General features: G+C 40.6%; 1 protein-coding gene across 2 annotated transcripts in view; it reads right to left on the bottom strand.

The window, feature by feature from the left end:
• bcl6aa (BCL6A transcription repressor a) overlaps positions 1-27352 on the bottom strand; it is a 75019-nt gene that overhangs the window by 11584 nt on the left and 36083 nt on the right. The window contains exons 3-4 of one of the 2 annotated variants that reach the window (XM_055941137.1): positions 18421-18519; positions 836-1007 (exon numbers count right to left, since the gene is read on the bottom strand). In XM_055941137.1, coding sequence (XP_055797112.1) covers positions 836-1007; positions 18421-18519 — 271 coding nt within the window. Of the gene's footprint in view, positions 1-835; positions 1008-3935; positions 4196-18420; positions 18520-27352 lie in introns of those variants that run through there. The other variant, XM_055941138.1, reaches the window with a different exon arrangement.

Here is a 27352-nt window from a genome sequence, read left to right on the forward strand (position 1 = left end):
TGAAGGCAGGGTAAAGTGACTAGACATCAGGATAGATAATAATAAGGTATTTGAGGTAGATATGTACATGAAGGCAGGGTAAAGTGAATAGGCATCAGGATATATAATAATAAGGTATTTGAGGTAGATATGTACATGAAGGCAGGGTAAAGTGACTAGGCATCAGGATAGATAATAAGGTATCTCAATCTTTTCAGCCATAGGAGGTAATATCTCTCTAGGAGCTGATCCATGGTCAGTATTATGGAATAATTATAATGTTAAGGTAAGACTGGAAAGGGAGAACTCTGATCCGAGAGCAGCGCTTCCTTTCGATCCTATCAACATTAACACTTAACCTCAACGACGCACCTAGTGAACGTTCTCTCGCGTTGTGTTTTGGAATGCTTCTCCACCTGCATTGCTTGCTGTTTGGGGTTTTAGGCTGGGTTTCTGTACAGCACTTTGAGACATCGGCTGATGAAAGAAGGGCTTTATAAATACATTTGATTGGATGTTACATCTTCGGCCGTTGTAGGAAAGCTGCATCGTTAAAACACTAGTAAGTCTAAGTTCCATGGAGATCGGGAAACCGGGCCCAGAACAGTGTGTGAGTGTGTGACAGAGACAGAGACAGGAAAGGGACTTTAAATATCATGCCATGTGTACAGAACAGCAACATGCAAACTGGGTTCAAGCGTGACAAAAAGTAGGGGGGGGGGGCAAAAGTGGGACAGAGCCTGGTGCTAGATCTGTTTGTGCTAGCATGTCAACTCCTTGTCATGCCAAAAAAACACCGTTTGGCATGATGGCACAAACAGACTGGTACACATACTAGGACTTGGCGTCAACACACCTGCAGGCCATGAGGACAGTCTTGTGAGCGCGGAACTGCTGTCTGTTGACCAGGATGGTGACATCTGTGAGGATGTCCCGGCTCCGTAGCCGGTTGAGATTCAGCAGTACGTCGCTGGCGTGGCGCGTGAATTGGATACAGCTGTCTGCTGCGCAAGCCATTTTGTCAAGCTCTGGGAAAAAAAATACAAATAAATTCCCCTGGTCAATGCCACGGATATACATAAGGTTATATACAGGTTATTCATCAAATAAGCTGCTATTTTGGAGGTGAAAACCGGTGGAATATGGTTCAACCTGGAGGGCTCTCCAACCCTGTTCCTGGAGACTTACCCTCCTGTAGGTTATTGCACAAACCCTAATCGAGCGCACCTGATTGATAAAATTAGGTTAGTTACAACTGGGGTTGGAGCAAACGTCTACAGGGTATGGAGAGCCCAGGTCCTGAGGAAGTAGTTTAATGAGACACATTAAGATATACAACAGAAAGCATGGCAGGAAGGCTGCATGCGTCGGTCTCTTTTAAAAATGTGGATTATTTTAATATAGGAAATTGCCCTCATCTCTTCTCATCATCTCCCTGATTGCAGTAGAGGTTTGCAGCCAATAGGCAGCGCCATTGAACAGCATAAAGTATGGAGCATTTAAGTAACATTTTCTGTTCAGAAAGTGGGAGAACACTTGATTTCTTTATTGTTGCCACTCGAACTTGAATGTCGAGGATGAATGATCACCCCGGCACCCTTATTCAGAAAGTCTAGCCCTGCGTTAGGCAGTCAAACGCCTGTGGTTATGCGACAGCTCATCGTTTAATGTCACATAGCAACACTGTCACATTCAGCATGGAAACAGATACAAAACACCAGGTGTTGGCTACTTCTTCCTACGAGTACAGTATACATCAAAATACACCTGTCTGGTTGACACACCGGCAAATTATAAAGCGGTGCGTCTTTAAATTATAAAGTGTGTGCCATCATCGGGGCACTTCCGACGTATTGAACATTCTGTATCGGGATTCGAAGTTGATTATTTTCCATCCGAATCAACGCCACACTCCAGAGTTTCCCGGCGATATCGTTCATTTAAAAAAAAAAAACAACCGTACCACTTTATTTATTCACACATAATCTGAGATGGAGAGAACCTTTGTTGTTGTTGTTGAGCATGTCAAATTTGTATGAATGCGACAATTAAAAAAAGTTGCCAGATTTAACTTTACTGTGCACTGACAGAAGGTGTCTGAATAATTGACTATTATTAACAATAATAACAACAAAAAACTACTAAATATTTAATGCAATCAAAAAAGGTAGATTAAAGTGCAAACTGCTCCATGAATTTTTTTAAAGATGATACACCACAAGATGTCATCATTATATTAAGATAGCCTAGAAATGTATACGTGCGCTCTCCCGCAATATAAATAGCGGGTAGTCAGGCGCAAGAGAACACGTTTTGGCAGGGTTTCCCAAACTCGGTCCTGGGGACCCCAATTGGTGCAAGTTAGTTTTTTCCCCCTAGCACTACTACTCAGTTTATTCAAAACCTCTCATGAATCGTCAGGTTTTTATTATCTTTAATGTGTAGTGCTAGGGCAAGAATCAAAACGTGCACACAGGGGTGTCCCCAGGACCGAGGTTAGGAAACGCTGTGTTATGGCAATAACATAATTTAATTGCAACGCACAACAAGACTTGAGCATATTTTGAGAACACTTGTTCTCAAAGTTTGTTTGTTTAGGCTACAGTCTGCTTTTTAACGGGTATCCTAACTTACTACTACGTCCCCCCCCCCTCCAACCCAATGTAATAAATGTTTTTAAAATGACAGCTTCTTCACGTGGAATAGCATGTTGAGCCAGCCCGTTCAATAACACATTGGAACAAGTACTATCACTCTGACTCAATGCCAAGTCTTAGGCTGCCACTCGACACCACCCGAAATGAATCATGTATACAAGTGAACAGGCTTCTCAGCGGTCAACAGAGGCTACAACCCTCCTACGACTACTGCTTTGGTATTTTACCATTCTCAAAATGTTTTTTTTTTTTTTTTAGGTTATTCACTTTTCAAATCAAATTCAGACGAAGAGATTCAAAAGGTACTACTTTCAGACACTTAACTACACTTCAAATCTACTTTAAAAAATACAAATATTAAATAAGACTTCTTGCATGGAAGCTTAGCAAACAAATACCTTCTAATGCTGCAACATTGTATATGTTAACCATTCAAATACTATAAATACGACATTGTACCGTTTTCCTGTCATGTTGCCTAAAGTCATTCATCCCTGGCTCCAGACAGATAGCACGCAGGTACAAACTTGCGCTCGTAAACTAGGCTGTGGAAAGCTACAAACTAAAAAAAACAGATTTCCGTAAGGTGTGTGTGTGTGTGTGTTGGGGGGGACTGCGAAACAAGACAATCAATATCTCGTGCAACCAGATCCCGATGTTCGATTTGATTATTTTCTCCAAGACTATCTGGATTTATAAAACAATGTAGCATAACACCACTGACACACCTATCCCTGCACATCTGCCACAAGCCCAAACACACTGTGCAAGTTACTTAGTTATGCGGATGAGAAGCACGTTATAATAAACACCGAAATCATTTCTGTGCAACACCGCTGATATTAAACACAAAATACACAAAACCCAGCCAGGTCAGATCTAAACCAAGTTTTGCTTAGAATAAAGGCAGCAGCATTTAGTTAAACTAAACTCCTTGTTCATTATTAGCAGTAAAGTCATGTCTAACAGAATAACCACGTAATCTCATTTCTGTTTTGCGATCAGCACAGTACAGTAACAAAACGCCTCCACTGTCAAACCGACAGAAGGCGAACCGAGAGCCGTATAGTGAAGTGAAGACAGCGGAATATTATTATAGAAACAGATATGTCAAGAGCACTGTCACCCAGGAGCAAAACGGTGCGCTCTAAACAGTCCACCAAAACACCTTCAAATCACCTAGATTTACAGTGTAAAACACATTCAGAAACAAAGCCAGCACTACACCATCACCTGCAACCAAGAATACAACTTCGCGCCAAATTACATAGGAAAAAAATAATTTTTTAAAAATATCACCTGATATTGCTTTCCTAGAAACTTCTTGCATCACCACTTCTAAGAACCCCAGTTCTAAGAATCAGAGGAGCTCAATTCTCAGAATTTGAGCTTGTGGCGATACCACTTTCCGAGGGAAGGGGAGAGTCAGCTTTTAATGCTTGCTGAGAAATCGTCTTTCTGAGATTTTGATTTCCGTGCGTATTATACAACATGACTTATGGAACAAGTGTATTACAAAAGCAAACTGAAATTATTGTACATTTTATATTATTTTTCTATATTTTAAGAGAAATGGAGAATTGTTTTTTTATGCCCCCTACTTATGGATTCTCCCAGACCTAGACGGTCACATGGGCAGAAGAGTTGCCTACGTAACCCACGCCTCTTAGTCCAGCCCCTAAATTCACAGAACTAATTTGCTATTCCATGACATAAGCGAAGTGTCCATCCGTCGCCTTTCCCTTTATGAAACCCACAGACATTACCTACACAGCACCGAACTGGACTGCTTATTCAACACGGACACGCGTTGTACAGGCCTATTTGTTGTGATAGTATTTACATTTTTTTTTTTTTGCTTCTCCTGCAGAGAATATTCATTTTTACCCCCCCACACCCCCATCCCTGTTTCTACGTTCATTGCTCTGGACTGCTGGCAAATCATCACATGGGTTTGTTTGGGAGCAGATTATATTTGTGAATCAACGACATTCTGGTTGAAAACTCTCTTTAATCACTGGGATTCTCCATTGCTGTAGCCTTCTTGTTGCCAGGTTTATCTGACTATATGTTTGTCACAGTGGTAGCCTACGGTGTGAGAAAGGAAGCTGTGATGTTAGCCTATTTGCTGTGATAAATAGCTTGAATCTAGTAGAAACGGGGCTATTTGCGCAGCATAGAGAACATAATACATTCTGTTGTGGGTGCAATACGTAGTCTATAATGTCATTTAATCAATAGAAAATAATTATTGTAATCGAACTTCTTCCTTTTTTTGGTGATTTAAAAAAAAAAAAAGATCCATTTGACATAGGAAAAGCTTTGGTATGCTGGCCGTTTTATAATCGGTTACATTTGTTTAGTAATGTAGGTTATTGCGGTCATTTTGACCTTAACCTCTATGGCTAACAACTGGTTCAAACGCTATGCAGTTTGTCCTATATAATCGCTGTCGTCCGCTGCTATGCAATGCATTAACTATTTACGCTCTCAAGCTCTCTCTCTCTCTCTCTGACAACCGTCAGCAGCCAATGTTGGGCAATTTACCCTACAGCAAACTTTCCAAATTCAATTACGTAATCTAACCAAAAAAATGTTCAAATTACGAATGAAAAACCCTAGGCATAGTATTGGAATAACATTGGTATAAAGTATTATTTAATGTCACACAAAAGTAGTCTACATGCCCTTTACGACTCTTATTAACCTTCAAATGAATAAAGACAAATAGGCTGCAATGAGGATAGCTTATATATTTATTTTTTTGTTAATGATTAATACACAGACACATCGCCTACTTGCGGCATATTAAACCCAAAGGCCACGGGGCCAACATCCTTAACCCCGCACAGCGCACAACGTTTATCCACTCCTCTTAGCCTAATAGTCGCCCGTTATTCTAACAGGACAAATATGTCATTGGCCTTTTTTCTTAGTCCAAATCAGAGAGAATCTAACCAGTTAGCATACTTGTTTGCCGTGTGAACCACTCAGGTCGTTTTGTCAAGGTCGAGGCCAACCCTACATTATAAACCCCTTAATGCAATGAACACTAGCGCTCCTAAATAAGTGCAATGCAAAGCTTTCTCAGAAGGCGATTTTTTTTTTAAAGGCAACGCTAATAGCCTACTCGTGGAATTTAAATAATATTTTGATGTGGATCTAACAGTGCAAATCATTTACGGTTGAAGTGAAGTGAAAGGCCCTAAGCTTTACAGTGGATCGAGAATCATAATTGTATCAACTTGCCATTAAGTCACCTGTGTGATGAATTGTGGCATACATGTCAAACAGACAGTAGCCCGGCCAGCCCCCCATAATTAAATCAAGTGTGCAACGCGCAAGTGCATATTAAAATGAAATGCGCCTGGCTCAATGCATATCGAAATAAGATCTGTTTTTTGTTGAAAAGACGTGCAGCTTTCCAAAAATACAGGCTACTGCGTCATGGTGCATACAAGTTAACCTCGTGTGTCACGTTTATATGTTAGTTCCCATTTGAATGATGAGTATGGGGTTATTGAAGTTAGGCCTAAAGAAAATACATATAGGCCCATTTGCACAAAACATTATACCTCATGATATCACATCTAATAATCGTTTTTTATAAAATCATCTCCCTTAAGTCTATTTGAGGTCACTTTGTATTCATTTACAAATAGACATAACCTCGAAATAACAATTTATTTTATAAACTTCTTTTTACATTAGCAGTCGTCACAAAGTGCTATACAGTTAGTAACCCGGTGCTTTACAATAATAACCTAACCTATAACTAACTTTGCGCGAAGGGCATTCATCGCGTTGCCATTTCCGTAATAAACGTGCAATGTTCCTTGAGGATCTTTTCAGCCAGCCACTCCCACTCCTAGTTACCTGCCTGTCTGTCAGCCTGCCCGTCTGTCTGTCTGCCTGTCTGTCTGTCTGCCTGTCTGTCTGAACTTTGAGCAAATAGAGGGAGGTTTGTACGCTTGTAACCTTAACGCGTTCACTCTTTTTGTGCAATTGATATATCATTAAAACGTTAATTTTAACAAAGTACTTTTAAAGTAATTAAAAGTAGCCTATTAAGGTGTATGCCAATGTATGGAGAACAGTTTAATGGTAATATTTATTTATGTAGCTTATTTAACCAATTATATATATATATATATATATATATATATATATATATATATATATATATATATATATATATATGTAATAATTTTTTATTTTGCTTTACACCATCTTAGAATTGGAAAAATGTATGTTTGGAATGAAAACAAAATAAATTTAAAAAACTGAACTTTAATAAATGTGTTCGTTGTGATGTTTATTTTTAGTTCCAGCCATGTGGCATATAGAAGATAGAAGATATGTATCTATATACATACAGAAGTGTTAATACTGAGTGACAACTAAAGAGATTCTTCATCTTCTTCAGCTTCACTTCTTATTGGTGTGTGGAGTTCTGGACAACACATCATTCCTCTAAAAGCAAACGCAGAGAGTTGCTGTACCGGCAGGCAACTTGAAAATGATGGAACGTGTTGCTGAGGATGGGAGGGGAGCATGTATTGGCATCATCATTCATTGGTTGTTTGGTATGCAGCCCGCAGCACTGTGATCATACTCTATTATATCAGTGACTCAAATGGCACCCTATTCACTATATAGTGCACCCTATTCACTATATAGTGCACCTGGGCCCATTTAGCTAATGATTGGATTGTCAAGAAAGAAATTGGTGTGATTTCTGGTCACAGTCCATCCAAGACTGTGATGACGCTATATTTCCTACATTATATCATTGATTTATTACCGTATATCCTCTGTTTCCCACAGTATATCCTGTATTTACTACAGTATATCCTCTATTTACTACAGTATATCCTCTATTTATTACAGTATATCCTCTATTTACTACAGTATATCCTCTATTTACTACAGTATATCCTCTATTTACTACAGTATGTCTTGTATTTACTACAGTATATCTTGTATTTACTACAGTATATCCTCTATTTACTACAGTATATCCTCTATTTACTACAGTATATCCTCTATTTACTACAGTATATCCTCTATTTATTACAGTATATTTACTACAGTATATCCTGTATTTACTACAGTATATCCTCTATTTACTACAGTATATCCTGTATTTACTACAGTATATCCTCTATTTACTACAGTATATCTTCTATTTACTACAGTATATCCTCTATTTACTACAGTATATCCTCTATTTACTACAGTATATCCTCTATTTACTACAGTATATCCTCTATTTATTACAGTATATTTACTACAGTATATCCTGTATTTACTACAGTATATCCTCTATTTACTACAGTATATCCTCTATTTACTACAGTATATCCTGTATTTACTACAGTATATTTACTACAGTATATCCTGTATTTACTACAGTATATCCTCTATTTACTACAGTATATCCTCTATTTACTACAGTATATCCTCTATTTATTACAGTATATCCTCTATTTACTACAGTATATTTACTACAGTATATTTACTACAGTATATCCTGTATTTACTACAGTATATCCTCTATTTACTACAGTATATCTTGTATCTACTACAGTATATCCTCTATTTACTACAGTATATCCTCTATTTACTACAGTATATCCTGTATTTACTACAGTATATCTTGTATTTACTACAGTATATCCTGTATTTACTACAGTATATCTTCTATTTACTACAGCATATCCTTTATTTACTACAATATATCCTATATTTATTAAAGTATATTTACTACAGTATATCCTGCATTTACTACAGTATATCCTCTATTTACTACAGTATATCTTGTATTTACTACAGTATATCCTCTATTTACTACAGTATATCCTCTATTTACTACAGTATATCTGTAACAGTCCTGACCTGTTTTATGTTGTTTTTTATGTGTTTATGGTCAGGGCATGTGTTTTGGGTGGGCAGTCTATGTTATCTGTTTCTATGTTGGTTTCGGTGTGCCTGGTATGGCTCTTGATTAGAGGCAGGTGGTTTGCATTTTCCTCTAATCAAGAGTCATATTTAGGTAGGGCATTATCACTGTGTGTTTGTGGGTGATTGTCTCCTGTGATGTCTTTCGTGTTGTCTTTCGTGTTGTCGATATATATTCACTTACGGGACTGTTTGGCTGTTCGTTTCATTTCGATGTCGTCTGTTTTCCTGTTCGTGAGTTTACGTTTCAGTTATGTAAGTTTATGTTCAGGTTTCGTTCTACGTCGTTTTTGTTATTTTGTAGTTTGTTGAAAGTGTTTTGTTTAGTTTTCGTGTTGCCATCTGCATCGTTGTCATATGTAAAATAAAGATGGCATATTTCCCTAACTCCGCATTTTGGTCAGAAGATCCTTCTCTCCTCACCTCATCTGAGGATGAGGAGAGCGACAGCTTTAACAGAATCACCCACCAAAATACAGAGACCAAGCGGTATGGGAATGCTCGACGGAGCAATAAGGATTTCTGGACTTGGGAGGAGATATTGGACGGTAGAGGACCTTGGGCTCAACCAGGGGAATATCGCCGTCCAAAGGAGGAATTGGAAGCAGCGAAGGCTGAGCGGCGCTGGTATGAGGAGGCAGCGCGACGACGCGGTTGGGAGCCCGTGAGTAAGACCCAAAAATTTCTTGGGGGGGGGCACACGAGGAGTGTGGCAAAGCCGGGTAGGATACCCGAGCCAACTCCCCGTGCTTACCGTGGAGGTAGTAGGCGTCGTACTGGTAAGACACCGTGTTATGCGGTAAAGCGCACGGTGTCCCCAGTACGCGTGCTTAGCCCAGTGCGGGCTATTCCACCTTGCCGCACTGGGAGGGCTAGGTTGGGCATCGAGCCGGGTGCCATGAAGCCGGCCCAACGTAGCTGGTCTCCAGTACGTCTCCTCGGGCCGGTGTACATGGCACCAGCCTTACAGGTGGTGTCCCCGGTTCGCCTGCATAGCCCAGTGCGGGCTATTCCACCTCGCCGCACTGGCAGGGCTACGGGGTTCATTCAACCGGGTAGGGTTGGGGAGGCTCGGTGCTCAAGAGCACGTGTCCTCCTTCACGGTCCGGTATATCCGGTGCCACCTCCATGTACCAGTCCTCCGGTGGCAGCCCCCCGTACCAGGCTGTCTCTCCGGGTTCTCTCTCCTGCTGTTTCCTCCTCTCCAGCGCAGCCGGTGCCTAGACCACGCACCAGGCTGTCTCTCCTTCTCCTCCCTACAGAGCTATCTGTCTCCCCAGCGCCATCTGAGCCATCCGTCTCCCCAGCGCCATCTGAGCCATCCGTCTCTCCAGCGCCATCTGAGCCATCCGTCTCCCCAGCGCCGTCTGAGCCATCCGTCTGCCATGAGCCTGCAAAGCCGCCCGTCTGCCATGAGCCTGCAAAGCCATCCGCCAGACAGGAGCCGCTAGAGCCGTCAGCCAGACAGGAGCCGCTAGAGCCGTCAGCCAGACAGGATCTGCCAGAGCCGCCAACCAGACAGGATCTGCCAGAGCCGCCAACCAGACAGGATCTGCCAGAGCCGCCAACCAGACAGGATCTGCCAGAGCCGCCAGCGAGCCATGAGCAGCCAGAGCCGTCAAAGAGCCATGAGCAGCCAGAGCCGTCAGTGAGCCATGAGCAGCCAGAGCCGTCAGAGAGCCATGAGCAGCCAGAGCCGTCAGAGCGCCATGAGCGTCGAGAGCCGTCAGCCTGCCATGAGCGTCGAGAGCCGTCAGCCTGCCATGAGCGTCAAGAGCCGTCAGCCTGCCATGAGCGTCAAGAGCCGTCAGCCTGCCATGAGCGTAGAGAGCCGTCAGCCAGCATGGACCTGCCAGAGCCGTCCAAACAGGACCTGCCAGAGTCCTTCAGCCGGGATCTGCCCCTTGTCCCGGTGTTGCCCCTTGTCCCGGTGCTGCCCCTTGTCCCGGTGCTGCCCCTTGTTCCGGTGCTGCCCCTTGTTCCGGTGCTGCCCCTTGTCCCGGTGCTGCCCCTTGTCCCGGTGCTGCCCCTTGTCCCGGTGCTGCCCCTTGTCCTGGTGCTGCCCCTTGTTCTGGTGCTGCCCCTTGTCCCGGTGCTACCCCTTGTCCCGGTGCTACCCCTTGTCCCGGTGCTGCCCCTTGTCCTGGTGCTAGCTGTTTATTTAGGGGAAGGTAGTGTTAGGGTGGGCATTAGAAGGGGTAGAAAGAAGAGGGGAGTGACTATGGTGGTATGGGGACAGCGTCCTGAGCCGGAACCACCACCGTGGTCAACTGCCCACCCGGACCCTCCCCTGGACTTTGTGCTTGTGCGCCCGGCGTGCGCATCTTGAGGGGGGGGTACTGTAACAGTCCTGACCTGTTTTATGTTGTTTTTTATGTGTTTATGGTCAGGGCATGTGTTTTGGGTGGGCAGTCTATGTTATCTGTTTCTATGTTGGTTTCGGTGTGCCTGGTATGGCTCTTGATTAGAGGCAGGTGGTTTGCATTTTCCTCTAATCAAGAGTCATATTTAGGTAGGGCATTATCACTGTGTGTTTGTGGGTGATTGTCTCCTGTGATGTCTTTCGTGTTGTCTTTCGTGTTGTCGATATATATTCACTTACGGGACTGTTTGGCTGTTCGTTTCATTTCGATGTCGTCTGTTTTCCTGTTCGTGAGTTTACGTTTCAGTTATGTAAGTTTATGTTCAGGTTTCGTTCTACGTCGTTTTTGTTATTTTGTAGTTTGTTGAAAGTGTTTTGTTTAGTTTTCGTGTTGCCATCTGCATCGTTGTCATATGTAAAATAAAGATGGCATATTTCCCTAACTCCGCATTTTGGTCAGAAGATCCTTCTCTCCTCACCTCATCTGAGGATGAGGAGAGCGACAGCTCTAACAATATCCTGTATTTACTACAGTATATCTTCTATTTACTACAGTATATCCTCTATTTATTACAGTATATTTACTACAGTATATCCTGTATTTACTACAGTATATCCTCTATTTACTACAGTATATCCTCTATTTATTACAGTATATTTACTACAGTATATCCTGTATTTACTACAGTATATCCTCTATTTACTACAGTATATCCTCTATTTACTACAGTATATCCTCTATTTATTACAGTATATCCTCTATTTATTACAGTATATTTACTACAGTATATCCTCTATTTACTACAGTATATCCTCTATTTACTACAGTATATCCTGTATTTACTACAGTATATCTTGTATTTACTACAGTATATCCTCTATTTACTACAGTATATCCTGTATTTACTACAGTATATCCTGTATTTACTACAGTATATCCTCTATTTACTACAGTATATCCTGTATTTACTACAGTATATATTATATTTATTACAGTATATCCTGTATTTACTACAGTATATCCTGTATTTACTACAGTATATATTATATTTATTACAGTATATCCTATATTTACTACAGTATATCCTGTATTTACTACAGTATATTCCCTATTTACAACAGTATATCTTGTATTTACTACAGTATATCCTCTATTTACTACAGTATATCTTGTATTTACTACAGTAGATCTTGTATTTACTACAGTATATCCTCTATTTACTACAGTATATCCTGTATTTACTACAGTATATCCTCTATTTACTACAGTATATCCTCTATTTACTACAGTATATCCTCTATTTACTACAGTATATTTACTACAGTATATCCTCTATTTAATACAGTATATTTACTACAGTATATCCTCTATTTACTACAGTATATCCTCTATTTACTACAGTATATCCTCTATTTACTACAGTATATCCTCTATTTACTACAGTATATTTACTACAGTATATCCTCTATTTAATACAGTATATCCTGTATTTACAACAGTATATTTACTACAGTATATCCTCTATTTAATACAGTATATCCTGTATTTACTACAGTATATCCTCTATTTATTACAGTATATCCTGTATTTACTACAGTATATTTATTACAGTATATCCTCTATTTACTACAGTATATCCTCTATTTATTACAGTATATTTACTACAGTATATCCTGTATTTACTACAGTATATCCTCTATTTATTACAGTATATCTTGTATTTACTACAGTATATCCTCTATTTACTACAGTATATCCTCTATTTACTACAGTATATCTTGTATTTACTACAGTATATCTTGTATTTACTACAGTATATCTTGTATTTACTACAGTATATCCTGTATTTACTACAGTATATCCTGTATTTATTACAGTATATCCTCTATTTATTACAGTATATCCTGTATTTACTACAGTATATCCTCTATTTAATACAGTATATCCTGTATTTACTACAGTATATCCTCTATTTACTACAGTATATTTACTACAGTATATTTACTACAGTATATCCTCTATTTACTACAGTATATCCTCTATTTACTACAGTATATCCTGTATTTACTACAGTATATCCTCTATTTACTACAGTATATTTACTACAGTATATCCTCTATTTACTACAGTATATTCCCTATTTACAACAGTATATCTTGTATTTACTACAGTATATCCTCTATTTACTACAGTATATCTTGTATTTACTACAGTAGATCTTGTATTTACTACAGTATATCCTCTATTTACTACAGTATATCCTGTATTTACTACAGTATATCCTCTATTTACTACAGTATATCCTCTATTTACTACAGTATATCCTGTATTTACTACAGTATATCCTCTATTTACTACAGTATATTTACTACAGTATATCCTCTATTTAATACAGTATATTTACTACAGTATATCCTCTATTTACTACAGTATATCCTCTATTTACTACAGTATATCCTCTATTTACTACAGTATATTTACTACAGTATATCCTCTATTTAATACAGTATATCCTGTATTTACTACAGTATATTTACTACAGTATATCCTCTATTTAATACAGTATATCCTGTATTTACTACAGTATATCCTCTATTTATTACAGTATATCCTGTATTTACTACAGTATATTTATTACAGTATATCCTCTATTTACTACAGTATATCCTCTATTTACTACAGTATATCCTCTATTTATTACAGTATATTTACTACAGTATATCCTGTATTTACTACAGTATATCCTCTATTTATTACAGTATATCTTGTATTTACTACAGTATATCCTGTATTTACTACAGTATATCCTCTATTTACTACAGTATATCTTGTATTTACTACAGTATATCTTGTATTTACTACAGTATATCTTGTATTTACTACAGTATATCCTGTATTTACTACAGTATATCCTGTATTTATTACAGTATATCCTCTATTTATTACAGTATATCCTGTATTTACTACAGTATATCCTCTATTTAATACAGTATATCCTGTATATACTACAGTATATCCTCTATTTACTACAGTATATTTACTACAGTATATTTACTACAGTATATCCTCAATTTACTACAGTATATCCTCTATTTACTACAGTATATCCTGTATTTACTACAGTATATCCTCTATTTACTACAGTATATTTACTACAGTATATCCTCTATTTACTACAGTATATCCTCTATTTACTACAGTATATCCTGTATTTACTACAGTATATCCTCTATTTACTACAGTATATCCTCTATTTACTACAGTATATCCTCTATTTACTACAGTATATTTACTACAGTATATCCTCTATTTACTACAGTATATCCTCTATTTATTACAGTATATTTAATACAGTATATCCTGTATTTACTACAGTATATCCTGTATTTACTACAGTATATCCTGTATTTACTACAGTATATCCTCTATTTACTACAGTATATCCTGTATTTACTACAGTATATCCTCTATTCACTACAGTATATAACAAAAACACCATGACAGCGCAATACACAAGGGATGGAACAGTGGCAAAGGTACCCACAGGACAAACAGAATAAAATTAGTCTGAGGAGAGATTAAATAGCATTAATACAACAAAAATAATTCTAAACACTATATCCTCTATTTACTACAGTATATCTTGTATTTTCTACAGTATATCCTCTATTTATTACAGTATATCCTGTATTTACTACAGTATATCTTGTATTTACTACAGTATATCCTCTATTTACTAGAGTATATCCTCTATTTATTACAGTATATTCCCTATTTACAACAGTATATTCTCTATTTACTACAGTATATCCTGTATTTACTACAGTATATCCTGTATTTACTACAGTATATCCTCTATTTACTACAGTATATCCTGTATTTACTACAGTATATCCTCTATTTACTACAGTATATCCTCTATTTACTACAGTATATCCTGTATTTACTACAGTATATCCTGTATTTACTACAGTATATCCTCTATTTACTACAGTATATCCTGTATTTACTACAGTATATATTATATTTATTACAGTATATCCTGTATTTACTACAGTATATCCTGTATTTACTACAGTATATATTATATTTATTACAGTATATCCTATATTTACTACAGTATATCCTGTATTTACTACAGTATATCTTGTATTTACTACAGTATATCCTCTATTTACTACAGTATGTCTTGTATTTACTACAGTAGATCTTGTATTTACTACAGTATATCCTATATTTACTACAGTATATCCTCTATTTACTACAGTATATCCTCTATTTACTACAGTATATCCTCTATTTACTACAGTATATCCTCTATTTACTACAGTATATCCTGTATTTACTACAGTAGATCCTGTATTTACTACAGTATATTCTCTATTTAATACAGTATATCCTGTATTTACTACAGTATATCCTCTATTTATTACAGTATATTTACTACAGTATATCTTGTATTTACTACAGTATATCTTGTATTTACTACAGTATATCTTGTATTTACTACAGTATATCTTGTATTTACTACAGTATATCTTGTATTTACTATAGTATATCTTGTATTTACTACAGTATATCCTCTATTTACTACAGTATATCCTGTATTTACTACAGTATATATTATATTTATTACAGTATATCCTATATTTACTACAGTATATCCTGTATTTACTACAGTATATCTTGTATTTACTACAGTATATCCTCTATTTACTACAGTATGTCTTGTATTTACTACAGTATATCTTGTATTTACTACAGTATATCCTCTATTTACTACAGTATATCCTGTATTTACTACAGTATATCCTCTATTTACTGCAGTATATCCTCTATTTACTACAGTATATCCTCTATTTACTACAGTAGATCCTGTATTTACTACAGTATATTCTCTATTTAATACAGTATATCCTGTATTTACTACAGTATATCCTCTATTTATTACAGTATATTTACTACAGTATATCTTGTATTTACTACAGTATATCTTGTATTTACTACAGTATATCTTGTATTTACTACAGTATATCTTATATTTACTACAGTATATCCTGTATTTACTACAGTATATCCTCTATTCACTACAGTATATAACAAATACACCATGACAGCGCAATACACAAGGGGTGGAACAGTGGCAAAGGTACCCACAGGACAAACACAATAATATTAGTCTGAGGAGAGATTAAATAGCATTAATACAACAAAAATAATTCTAAACACTATATCCTCTATTTACTACAGTATATCTTGTATTTACTACAGTATATCTTGTATTTACTACAGTATATCTTGTATTTTCTACAGTATATCCTCTATTTATTACAGTATATTTACTACAGTATATCTTGTATTTACTACAGTATATCTTGTATTTACTACAGTATATCTTGTATTTACTACAGTATATCTTGTATTTTCTACAGTATATCCTCTATTTATTACAGTATATCCTGTATTGACTACAGTATATCCTGTATTTACTACAGTATATCCTGTATTTACTACAGTATATCCTGTATTTACTACAGTATATCCTGTATTTACTACAGTATATCCTGTATTTACTACAGTATATTTACTACAGTATATCTTGTATTTACTACAGTATATCCTGTATTTACTACAGTATATCCTGTATTTACTACAGTATATCTTGTATTTACTACAGTATATCCTGTATTTACTACAGTATATCCTGTGTTTACTACAGTATATCTTGTATTTTACTACAGTATATCCTCTATTTACTACAGTATATTCTCTATTTACTACAGTATATCTTGTATTTACTACAGTATATCCTGTATTTACTACAGTATATCCTGTGTTTACTACAGTATATCTTGTATTTACTACAGTATATTCTCTATTTATTACAGTATATCCTGTATTTACTACAGTATATCTTGTATTTACTACAGTATATCCTGTATTTACTACAGTATATCCTCTATTTACAACAGTATATCTTGTATTTACTACAGTATATCCTAGTGATGATACTCTAAGTATCTATTTTTGATCACTATATGAAGTGTCTTAGTGTCTGGTCGCTGTATGAAGTGTCTTAGTGTCTGGTCGCTATATGAAGTGTCTTAGTGCCTGGTCGCTGTATGAAGTGTCTTAGTGTCTGGTCGCTATATGAAGTGTCTTAGTGCCTGGTCGCTGTATGAAGTGTCTTAGTGCCTGGTCGCTGTATGAAGTGTCTTTGTGTCTGGTCGCTGTATGAAGTGTCTTAGTGCCTGGTCGCTGTATGAAGTGTCTTAGTGTCTGGTCGCTGTATGAAGTGTCTTAGTGTCTGGTCGCTATATGAAGTGTCTTAGTGTCTGGTCGCTATATGAAGTGTCTTAGTGTCTGGTCGCTATATGAAGTGTCTTAGTGTCTGGTCGCTATATGAAGTGTCTTAGTGTCTGGTCGCTGTATGAAGTGTCTTAGTGTCTGGTCGCTATATGAAGTGTCTTAGTGTCTGGTCGCTGTATGAAGTGTCTTAGTGTCTGGTCGCTGTATGAAGTGTCTTAGTGCCTGGTCGCTGTATGAAGTGTCTTAGTGTCTGGTTGCTATATGAAGTGTCTTAGTGTCTGGTCGCTGTATGAAGTGTCTTAGTGTCTGGTCGCTGTATGAAGTGTCTTAGTGTCTGGTCGCTATATGAAGTGTCTTAGTGTCTGGTCGCTGTATGAAGTGTCTTAGTGTCTGGTCGCTGTATGAAGTGTCTTAGTGTCTGGTCGCTGTATGAAGTGTCTTAGTGTCTGGTCGCTATATGAAGTGTCTTAGTGTCTGGTCGCTGTATGAAGTGTCTTAGTGTCTGGTCGCTGTATGAAGTGTCTTAGTGTCTGGTCGCTGTATGAAGTGTCTTAGTGTCTGGTCGCTATATGAAGTGTCTTAGTGTCTGGTCGCTGTATGAAGTGTCTTAGTGTCTGGTCGCTGTATGAAGTGTCTTAGTGTCTGGTCGCTGTATGAAGTGTCTTAGTGTCTGGTCGCTGTATGAAGTGTCTTAGTGTCTGGTCGCTATATGAAGTGTCTTAGTGTCTGGTCGCTGTATGAAGTGTCTTAGTGTCTGGTTGCTATATGAAGTGTCTTAGTGTCTGGTCGCTATATGAAGTGTCTTAGTGTCTGGTCGCTGTATGAAGTGTCTTAGTGCCTGGTCGCTATATGAAGTGTCTTAGTGTCTGGTCGCTGTATGAAGTGTCTTAGTGTCTGGTCGCTGTATGAAGTGTCTTAGTGTCTGGTCGCTATATGAAGTGTCTTAGTGTCTGGTCGCTATATGAAGTGTCTTATTTACATATTGCTGAATGTAGTTTGGGGACCTGAGTTTTAATGAGGGTTGTAGGAGGACTCTTTTAGCCTGGGTACCAATCTGTTTGTGCTATCATGTCACTCCTTGCCTGTCCTTGTCATACCAAACATGATAGCACAAACCGGGCCTGGGACCATGCTATGACTCTTTAGTCCACCTGGGTAGCTGTGTCCGTGGTGGCTCCACATCATGGACTGTCCTGCCGCATCCTCTCTCATCCGGTTCACTCCCTGCCATAGGAGGAGCATCTGCTGGGCTGGGGAGACAAGGTGACATATGTAAACATCTGGAATCAGATTCATTTCAAAACAAAGGGTATGTGGTACATACATTACATTTAAGTCATTTAGCAGACGCTCTTACAAATTGGAAAGTTCATACATATTCATCCTGGTCCCCCCGTGGGAATTGAACCCTGGTCCCCCCCGTGGGAAATGAACTCACAACCCTGGCGTTGCAAGCGCCATGCTCTACCAACTGAGCCACTCTTAGACCACCAAAGTGAGGATGAATGTTGTTCTGAAAACTAGGACACCATTATTAGCTTTTGGTCAATGGTCATGATAGACCCAAACGCTTAACATTTAAAGGGATATGGCTGTACATTTTATTTATTTTTTTAAATGACAATAGCAAGATCCAAGGGGCAGGAAGTAACCTTGAGAAAGACCAGAGGACCAGGAGACCTATCACTCCCCTCTCATTTCAGAAAGGTCTTTATACTCCAGCACAATCTCACGAAATATGTGATATATTTACACAATGTCTATAATCTATTCTACAATGTCGTGTTTGACACAGTTGTATAAATTAAAAGTAACACAATGAAACTAAAAGTAACACAGATATCAATGTGTATCGTTCTACAGTAAGTCCCACACACACACCCCAAAAAACAACCAGATAAAGACGATTTGATACTTTCTCTTTGTAACAAGCGGGACCCAAAGAGGTAGATAAGAAAGTGAAGACAGGAAAAGAGTTTGTTCTATAAATAGTGTGTGTTCTCTGCTCCGCTTCAACCTCTCTGTATCGGTTCATTGTGTAGAGGTAGAGCGTAGTCGATACAGGAGCCAGAGAGGTTAGAACCTTTAAGGAAACTACACACACAATCTGCCTACAGAGTTAATGACGGTGACGAAATCTTGTATCTACTGTCGTGTATAAAAATAAAATTAAAAATAACACTTTACAAACAAAAGCTTTGAGGCTGTATCTATAGAAGTCCTTGACTCCAATTCCTCACGTTTAGAACGGCCATATTTTACAAGCCAGAGGAATGACCCCCCCCCCCCCCCCCCCCCCACCACTATTTCATTTAATGGACAAATTATTACTGTTTCCATTACTAAATTATTATTTAGGTCAACGTTAATGTCAGAAACTATTCAAAAGAGTAAAAATAAGTTGATAAAATACTTCAGATTTATTTGGATATTAATTATAGGTTACCTAAACTTTATTTTGTAAAAATGTACATTCCCAGGAAAGAAAAGTGCCTTTTATTGTGCACCAATATTGAATGTAAAAGCCGGTTAAAAATTCTGCATTTTAACATGTCCCTCCCTCAACCCTGTGTCACTTCTAGGAAGATTTTAACTTTCTTAATCCCATCATTTCTCAAAATTTCACTATCATTGTAAAGCCCTACTTATTTTGTTGCTTTGACAAAGTAATTTCTGAAGAATATTATTTATTTCATGTGATTCATTTACATCTGTCCCTCATTTTAAGGTCAACCCCTGTTACTAGAACTGACCTCTAGTTTTATTATGGTTGAGTATTACTTTAAATCCAAGCTTCTATTCTTCCTGTCACAAGGGGATTAATGGCTGATTTAAGAAGAAATCACCAACTCTGTCATCAACCCCGTCATCAACTCTGTCATCAACTCTGTCATCAACTCTGTCATCAACTCTGTCATCAAACCTGTCATCAACCCTGTCATCATCTCTGTCATCAACTCTGTCATCAAACCTGTCATCAACTCTGTCATCAACTCTGTTATCAACTTTGTCATCAACTCTGTCATCAACCCCGTCATCAACTCTGTCATCAACTCTGTCATCAACCCCGTCATCAACTCTGTCATCAACTCTGTCATCAACTCTGTCATCAACTCTGTCATCAAACCTGTTATCAACTCTGTCATCAACCCTGTCATCAACTCTGTCATCAACTCTGTCATCAACTCTGTCATCAACTCTGTCATCAACCCCGTCATCAAACCTGTCATCAACTCTGTCATCAACTCTGTCATCAACTCTGTCATCAAACCTGTTATCAACTCTGTCATCAACCCTGTCATCAACTCTGTCATCAACTCTGTCATCAACTCTGTCATCAACCCTGTCATCAACCCTGTCATCAACTCTGTCATCAACTCTGTCATCAACTCTGTTATCAACTCTGTCATCAACTCTGTCATCAACCCCGTCATCAAACCTGTCATCAACTCTGTCATCAACTCTGTCATCAACTCTGTCATCAACCCTGTCATCAACTCTGTCATCAAACCTGTCATCAAACCTGTCATCAAGACCAGAGCCCTATGACCAGTAGTGCACTACTTTAGACCAGAGCCCTATGACCAGTAGTGCACTACTTTAGACCAGAGCCCTATGACCAGTAGTGCACTACTTTAGACCAGAGCCTATGACCAGTAGTGCACTACTTTAGACCAGAGCCTGACCAGTAGTGCACTACTTTAGACCAGAGCCTTACCAGTAGTGCACTACTTTAGACCAGAGCCCTATGACCAGTAGTGCACTACTTTAGACCAGAGCCCTATGACCAGTAGTGCACTACTTTAGACCAGAGCCCTATGACCAGTAGTGCACTACTTTAGACCAGAGCCTATGACCAGTAGTGCACTACTTTAGACCAGAGCCTATGACCAGTAGTGCACTACTTTAGACCAGAGCCTATGACCAGTAGTGCACTACTTTAGACCAGAGCCCTATGACCAGTAGTGCACTACTTTAGACCAGAGCCCTATGACCAGTAGTGCACTACTTTAGACCAGAGCCCTATGACCAGTAGTGCACTACTTTAGACCAGAGCCTATGACCAGTAGTGCACTACTTTAGACCAGAGCCCTATGACCAGTAGTGCACTACTTTAGACCAGAGCCTATGACCAGTAGTGCACTACTTTAGACCAGAGCCCTATGACCAGTAGTGCACTACTTTAGACCAGAGCCCTATGACCAGTAGTGCACTACTTTAGACCAGAGCCTATGACCAGTAGTACACTACTTTAGACCAGAGCCCTATGACCAGTAGTGCACTACTTTAGACCAGAGCCTATGACCAGTAGTGCACTACTTTAGACCAGAGCCTATGACCAGTAGTACACTACTTTAGACCAGAGCCCTATGACCAGTAGTGCACTACTTTAGACCAGAGCCCTATGACCAGTAGTGCACTACTTTAGACCAGAGCCTATGACCAGTAGTGCACTACTTTAGACCAGAGCCTGACCAGTAGTGCACTACTTTAGACCAGAGCCCTATGACCAGTAGTGCACTACTTTAGACCAGAGCCTATGACCAGTAGTGCACTACTTTAGACCAGAGCCTGACCAGTAGTGCACTACTTTAGACCAGAGCCCTATGACCAGTAGTGCACTACTTTAGACCAGAGCCTGACCAGTAGTGCACTACTTTAGACCAGAGCCTGACCAGTAGTGCACTACTTTAGACCAGAGCCCTATGACCAGTAGTGCACTACTTTAGACCAGAGCCTGACCAGTAGTGCACTACTTTATCAAAGATAATAATGACGTCGTGTTTATAGTTTATAGCTTTTGTTTGGGAAAGCAGTAAGTGAAATCCAATGGTGGACTCTTTGACTTTCATTCTATTGAAAGATATAGCTGTTTTTCTCAACCTTTGTGTGACGGTACGTTCCCCGTTTTAAAAGACTTCTCCCTGTGGAGCTCTTCTCATCCATCCGGCCATCTATCCGGGCATGCCGGCGCGGTGTCCCACTAAAAGCATCCCAGGTGTTCCCAATCCAACCGGGGGGGGAAAAAAACAACCACTACAAAATAATTACAACAATCTCCGATTCAGCACTGCCGAATAAAGACACTACTACGTCTCTGCTCCAAACAAAGAGCAGCGTCAACTTTATTACAATCCCACTGGGGGGATGTTTAAGGCGCTCCCTCCAACACGGGACTGATGCATTATAGAGAGAATACAAGAAAGACCCCCTGCTGGGTATAGCGATACAGACATGAAGATAATTACTGCAAAACCTTGGCAAACTTTTACTCAACCAATTCTACACGGAAATAAATGACCCACTTAGATAAGATGGAGGTGGAGGAAGGTGATGGGAAGGGGGGGGGGCTACCTAATCAATACCTACTGCACCCTCCTCTCCTAATCAATACCTACTGCACCCTCCTCTCCTAATCAATACCTACTGCATCCTCCTCTCCTAATCAATACCTACTGCACCCTCCTCTCCTAATCAATACATACTGCACCCTCCTCTCCTAATCAATACCTACTGCACCCTCCTCTCCTAATCAATACCTACTGCTCCCTCCTCTCCTAATCAATACATACTGCACCCTCCTCCCCTAATCAATACATACTGCACCCTCCTCTCCTAATCAATACCTACTGCACCCTCCTCTCCTAATCAATACCTACTGCACCCTCCTCTCCTAATCAATACATACTGCACCCTCCTCTCCAAATCAATACCTACTGCACCCTCCTCTCCTAATCAATACCTACTACACCCTCCTCTCCTAATCAATACCTACTGCACCCTCCTCTCCTAATTAATACATACTGCACCCTCCTCTCCTAATCAATACCTACTGCACCCTCCTCTCCTAATCAATACCTACTACACCCCCCTCTCCTAATCAAACCTACTGCATCTTCCTCTCCTAATCAATACCTACTGCACCCTCCTCTCCTAATCAATACCTACTGCACCCTCATCTCCTAATCAATACCTACTGCACCCTCCTCTCCTAATCAATACCTACTGCACCCTCATCTCCTAATCAATACCTACTGCACCCTCCTCTCCTAATCAATACCTACTGCACCCTCCTCTCCAAATCAATACCTACTACACCCTCCTCTCCTAATCAATACCTACTGCACCCTCCTCTCCTAATTAATACATACTGCACCCTCCTCTCCTAATCAATACCTACTGCACCCTCCTCTCCTAATCAATACCTACTGCACCCTCATTTCTCTACTTTATTAACTGAGTAGTTAGCAGGGTGCCTGGTGTGGGGGTACGGCTGGGGCTTGGTGTGGGGGGGACATAATTCATTGTAGCCTTATGGTATTGGTTCCCAACCTTTTTCGGTTACTGTACCATCAACTGAATTTGACTCTGTCTGGAGGACCCCTAAAGTGCCCCCTGTGGATAGAGCAGGTACCCCCAGGGTTCCTGGAAGACCCCTAAAGTGCCCCCTGTGGATAGAGCAGGTACCCCCAGGGTTCCCGGAAGACCCCTAAAGTGCCCCCTGTGGATAGGGCAGGTACCCCCATGGTTCCCGGAGGACCCCTAAAGTGCCCCCTGTGGATAGAGCAGGTACCCCCAGGGTTCCCGGAGGACCCCTAAAGTGCCCCCTGTGGATAGGGCAGGTACCCCCATGGTTCCCGGAGGACCCCTAAAGTGCCCCCTGTGGATAGAGCAGGTACCCCCAGGGTTCCTGGAAGACCCCTAAAGTGCCCCCTGTGGATAGGGCAGGTACCCCCAGGGTTCCCGGAAGACCCCTAAAGTGCCCCCTGTGGATAGGGCAGGTACCCCTAGGGTTCCTGGAGGACCCCTAAAGTGCCCCCTGTGGATAGGGCAGGTACCCCCAGGCGTCCTAGTACTCCTGGTTGGGAACCACTGCCTTGTGAGTTGCTTATGTTACAGGTCACACAACGTAATCCTCTGCTTGGAGAGAAGTGCTATTTCACTGATTGTCCTTCCACCTCCACAGGTATGTGGACTTTATGTTTCACTGATGCTCTAGGAGCCACATAACCATGAAAGAGATGCAAGCGGACACGGCCCAGCGATACTATCGGCCTATTCCTCACATGTACATGTGAGAGGATAGTAGAGTGATGGTGTGAGAGGATAGCAGAGTGATGGTGTGGAGTGATGGTGTGAGAGGATAGCAGAGTGATGGTGTGAGAGGATAGCAGAGTGATGGTGTGATAGGATGGCAGAGTGATGGTGTGAGAGGATAGCAGAGTGATGGTGTGAGATGATAGCAGAGTGATGGTGTGAGAGGATAGCAGAGTGATGGTGTGATAGGATAGCAGAGTGATGGTGTGATAGGATAGCAGAGTGATGGTGTGAGATGATAGCAGAGTGATGGTGTGAGAGGATAGCAGAGTGATGGTGTGATAGGATAGCAGAGTGATGGTGTGATAGGATAGCAGAGTGATGGTGTGATAGGATAGCAGAGTGATGGTGTGATAGGATAGCAGAGTGATGGTGTGAGAGGATAGCAGAGTGATGGTGTGAGAGGATAGCAGAGTGATGGTGTGAGAGGATAGGATGGCAGAGTGATGGTGTGAGAGGATAGCAGAGTGATGGTGTGAGAGGATAGCAGAGTGATGGTGTGAGAGGATAGCAGAGTGATGGTGTGAGAGGATAGCAGAGTGATGGTGTGATAGGATAGCAGAGTGATGGTGTGAGAGGATAGCAGAGTGATGGTGTGAGAGGATAGTAGAGTGATGGTGTGAGAGGATAGGATGGCAGAGTGATGGTGTGAGAGGATAGCAGAGTGATGGTGTGAGAGGATAGCAGAGTGATGGTGTGAGAGGATAGTAGAGTGATGGTGTGAGAGGATAGGATGGCAGAGTGATGGTGTGATAGGATAGCAGAGTGATGGTGTGAGAGGATAGCAGAGTGATGGTGTGAGAGGATAGCAGAGTGATGGTGTGAGAGGATAGCAGAGTGATGGTGTGAGAGGATAGCAGAGTGATGGTGTGATAGGATAGCAGAGTGATGGTGTGAGAGGATGGCAGAGTGATGGTGTGAGAGGATAGGATGGCAGAGTGATGGTGTGAGAGGATAGCAGAGTGATGGTGTGAGAGGATAGCAGAGTGATGGTGTGATAGGATAGCAGAGTGATGGTGTGAGAGGATAGCAGAGTGATGGTGTGAGAGGATAGTAGAGTGATGGTGTGAGATGAGAGGATAGCAGAGTGATGGTGTGAGAGGATGGCAGAGTGATGGTGTGAGAGGATAGCAGAGTGATGGTGTGAGAGGATAGCAGAGGGATGGTGTGAGAGGATAGCAGAGTGATGGTGTGATAGGATAGCAGAGTGATGGTGTGATAGGATAGCAGAGTGATGGTGTGAGAGGATAGCAGAGTGATGGTGTGAGAGGATAGCAGAGTGATGGTGTGAGATGATAGGATAGCAGAGTGATGGTGTGATAGGATAGCAGAGTGATGGTGTGATAGGATAGCAGAGTGATGGTGTGAGAGGATAGCAGAGTGATGGTGTGAGAGGATAGCAGAGTGATGGTGTGAGATGAGAGGATAACAGAGTGATGGTGTGATAGGATAGCAGAGTGATGGTGTGAGAGGATAGCAGAGTGATGGTGTGAGATGATAGGATAGCAGAGTGATGGTGTGATAGGATAGCAGAGTGATGGTGTGATAGGATAGCAGAGTGATGGTGTGAGAGGATAGCAGAGTGATGGTGTGAGAGGATAGCAGAGTGATGGTGTAAGAGGATAGCAGAGTGATGGTGTGATAGGATAGCAGAGTGATGGTGTGAGAGGATGGCAGAGTGATGGTGTGAGAGGATAGGATGGCAGAGTGATGGTGTGAGAGGATAGCAGAGTGATGGTGTGAGAGGATAGGATAGTAGAGTGATGGTGTGAGAGGATGGCAGAGTGATGGTTTGAGAGGATAGGATAGCAGAGTGATGGTGTGAGAGGATAGCAGAGTGATGGTGTGAGAGGATAGGATAGTAGAGTGATGGTGTGAGAGGATAGGATAGTAGAGTGATGGTGTGAGAGGATAGGATAGTAGAGTGATGGTGTGAGAGGATAGCAGAGTGATGGTGTGAGAGGATAGCAGAGTGATGGTGTGAGAGGATAGGATAGTAGAGTGATGGTGTGAGAGGATAGGATAGTAGAGTGATGGTGTGAGAGGATAGCAGAGTGATGGTGTGAGAGGATAGGATAGTAGAGTGATGGTGTGAGAGGATAGCAGAGTGATGATGTGAGAGGATAGCAGAGTGATGGTGTGATAGGATAGCAGAGTGATGGTGTGAGAGAGGATAGCAGAGTGATGGTGTGAGAGGATAGCAGAGTGATGGTGTGATAGGATAGCAGAGTGATGGTGTGAGAGAGGATAGCAGAGTGATGGTGTGATAGGATAGCAGAGTGATGGTGTGAGAGGATAGCAGAGTGATGGTGTGAGAGGATAGCAGAGTGATGGTGTGAGATGATAGGATAGCAGAGTGATGGTGTGATAGGATAGCAGAGTGATGGTGTGATAGGATAGCAGAGTGATGGTGTGAGAGGATAGCAGAGTGATGGTGTGAGAGGATAGCAGAGTGATGGTGTGAGATGAGAGGATAACAGAGTGATGGTGTGATAGGATAGCAGAGTGATGGTGTGAGAGGATAGCAGAGTGATGGTGTGAGATGATAGGATAGCAGAGTGATGGTGTGATAGGATAGCAGAGTGATGGTGTGATAGGATAGCAGAGTGATGGTGTGAGAGGATAGCAGAGTGATGGTGTGAGAGGATAGCAGAGTGATGGTGTGAGAGGATAGCAGAGTGATGGTGTGATAGGATAGCAGAGTGATGGTGTGAGAGGATGGCAGAGTGATGGTGTGAGAGGATAGGATGGCAGAGTGATGGTGTGAGAGGATAGCAGAGTGATGGTGTGAGAGGATAGGATAGTAGAGTGATGGTGTGAGAGGATGGCAGAGTGATGGTTTGAGAGGATAGGATAGCAGAGTGATGGTGTGAGAGGATAGCAGAGTGATGGTGTGAGAGGATAGGATAGTAGAGTGATGGTGTGAGAGGATAGGATAGTAGAGTGATGGTGTGAGAGGATAGGATAGTAGAGTGATGGTGTGAG

This window comes from Salvelinus fontinalis, chromosome 12 (assembly GCF_029448725.1).
Source record: "Salvelinus fontinalis isolate EN_2023a chromosome 12, ASM2944872v1, whole genome shotgun sequence".
Taxonomy (NCBI): Eukaryota; Metazoa; Chordata; class Actinopteri; order Salmoniformes; family Salmonidae; genus Salvelinus; species Salvelinus fontinalis.